Genomic DNA, 1130 nt, shown 5'->3' on the forward strand with positions numbered 1-1130 from the left:
CCGGCCTGACGCCCCCCGCCGCGCGCAGGGCGACGTCGGCGGCGCCCGCACGCTGCAGAAGAAGTGGACGACGTTCCTGAAGGCGCGCCTGGTGTGCGCGGCGCCCGAGCAGCAGCTGCACTTCGACCGCCTGCAGGCCGTGTTCACGCTGCGCGGCGCCCGCTGGCAGGACACCGCCTTCTTCGGCGTCTTCCGGGCGCGCTGGTGAGCGCCCGCGGCGCCCGCGGCGCCCGCCGGCCCCCGCGCACCCCCCGACCGCCCGTGTCCCCGCAGGGGCGACGTGGACGTCTCGGCCGTGTGCCGCTACCACATCCTGGAGGTGAAGAAGGCCTTCGAGGGGCCCTACAAGGAGTACCGGGAGCAGGCGCAGAAGTGGGGCCGCTACTCGGACGAGGTGCCGAGCCCCCGTCCCGGGGCGGTGAGTGCCGGAGGTGGCGGTGGCGCCGGGGGGGTGCCAGCACCGCGTGACCTTGTCCTGCGGCCCGCAGTGCATCACGGACTGGCACCGGCAGAACGGCTTCGGCAGCTCCCTGGAGCTGCCCGACAACACGCTCAACTTCGCCAAGAAGCACCCGCTCATGGACGAGCCCATCCTGCCGCAGCGCGGGCGCCCGCTGCTGCTCAAGAAGGACGCCAACTTCACCCAGCTCGTGGTGGACCGGGTGCGCGCGCTGGACGGCACCCTCTACGAGGTGCTCTTCATCGGCACGGGTAGGCGCCGCGCCGCGCGGCGGGAGCGCCGGGAGCCGCCGCGCACGGGCTGACGCCGCCCGCCCCGCAGGTGACGGCTGGGTGCACAAGGCGCTCGACCTGGGCACGCACGTGCACCTCGTGGAGGAGCTGCAGGTGTTCGAGCCGGCGCAGCCCGTGGAGAGCCTGGTGCTGGCCGGGCGCAAGGTGAGCGGCGGCGCCGGGCGCGCTGGGGACGGGTCGGGCTGGCGGCGCCGTCACCGTCCCCCCCTGCTCCTGCAGAAGCTGCTCTTCGCTGGCTCCCGCTTCCAGGTGGCCCAGCTGCCCCTGGCCGACTGCAGCCGCTACCAGTCGTGCACGGACTGCGTGCTGGCCCGCGACCCCTACTGCGCCTGGAGCCGCAACGGCAGCCGCTGCGTCCGCGCCGACCGCCCCGACGG

General features: G+C 74.9%; 1 protein-coding gene across 1 annotated transcript; it reads left to right on the forward strand.

The window, feature by feature from the left end:
* Positions 1-44: 44 nt before the first annotated feature.
* Positions 45-1120, forward strand: LOC112946655 (semaphorin-4C-like; the record flags this gene model as incomplete). The annotated part of the gene is made up of 5 exons (XM_026038541.1): positions 45-204; positions 274-418; positions 489-711; positions 782-897; positions 973-1120. Coding segments are annotated over exons 3-5 (397 nt in total), but the record flags the coding sequence as incomplete, so codon positions are not given.
* Positions 1121-1130: the final 10 nt, after the last annotated feature.

The sequence above is a fragment of the Nothoprocta perdicaria genome, unplaced genomic scaffold (genome assembly GCF_003342845.1).
Source record: "Nothoprocta perdicaria isolate Ctin4 unplaced genomic scaffold, notPer1 scaffold_2118, whole genome shotgun sequence".
NCBI classification, from domain to species: domain Eukaryota; kingdom Metazoa; phylum Chordata; class Aves; order Tinamiformes; family Tinamidae; genus Nothoprocta; species Nothoprocta perdicaria.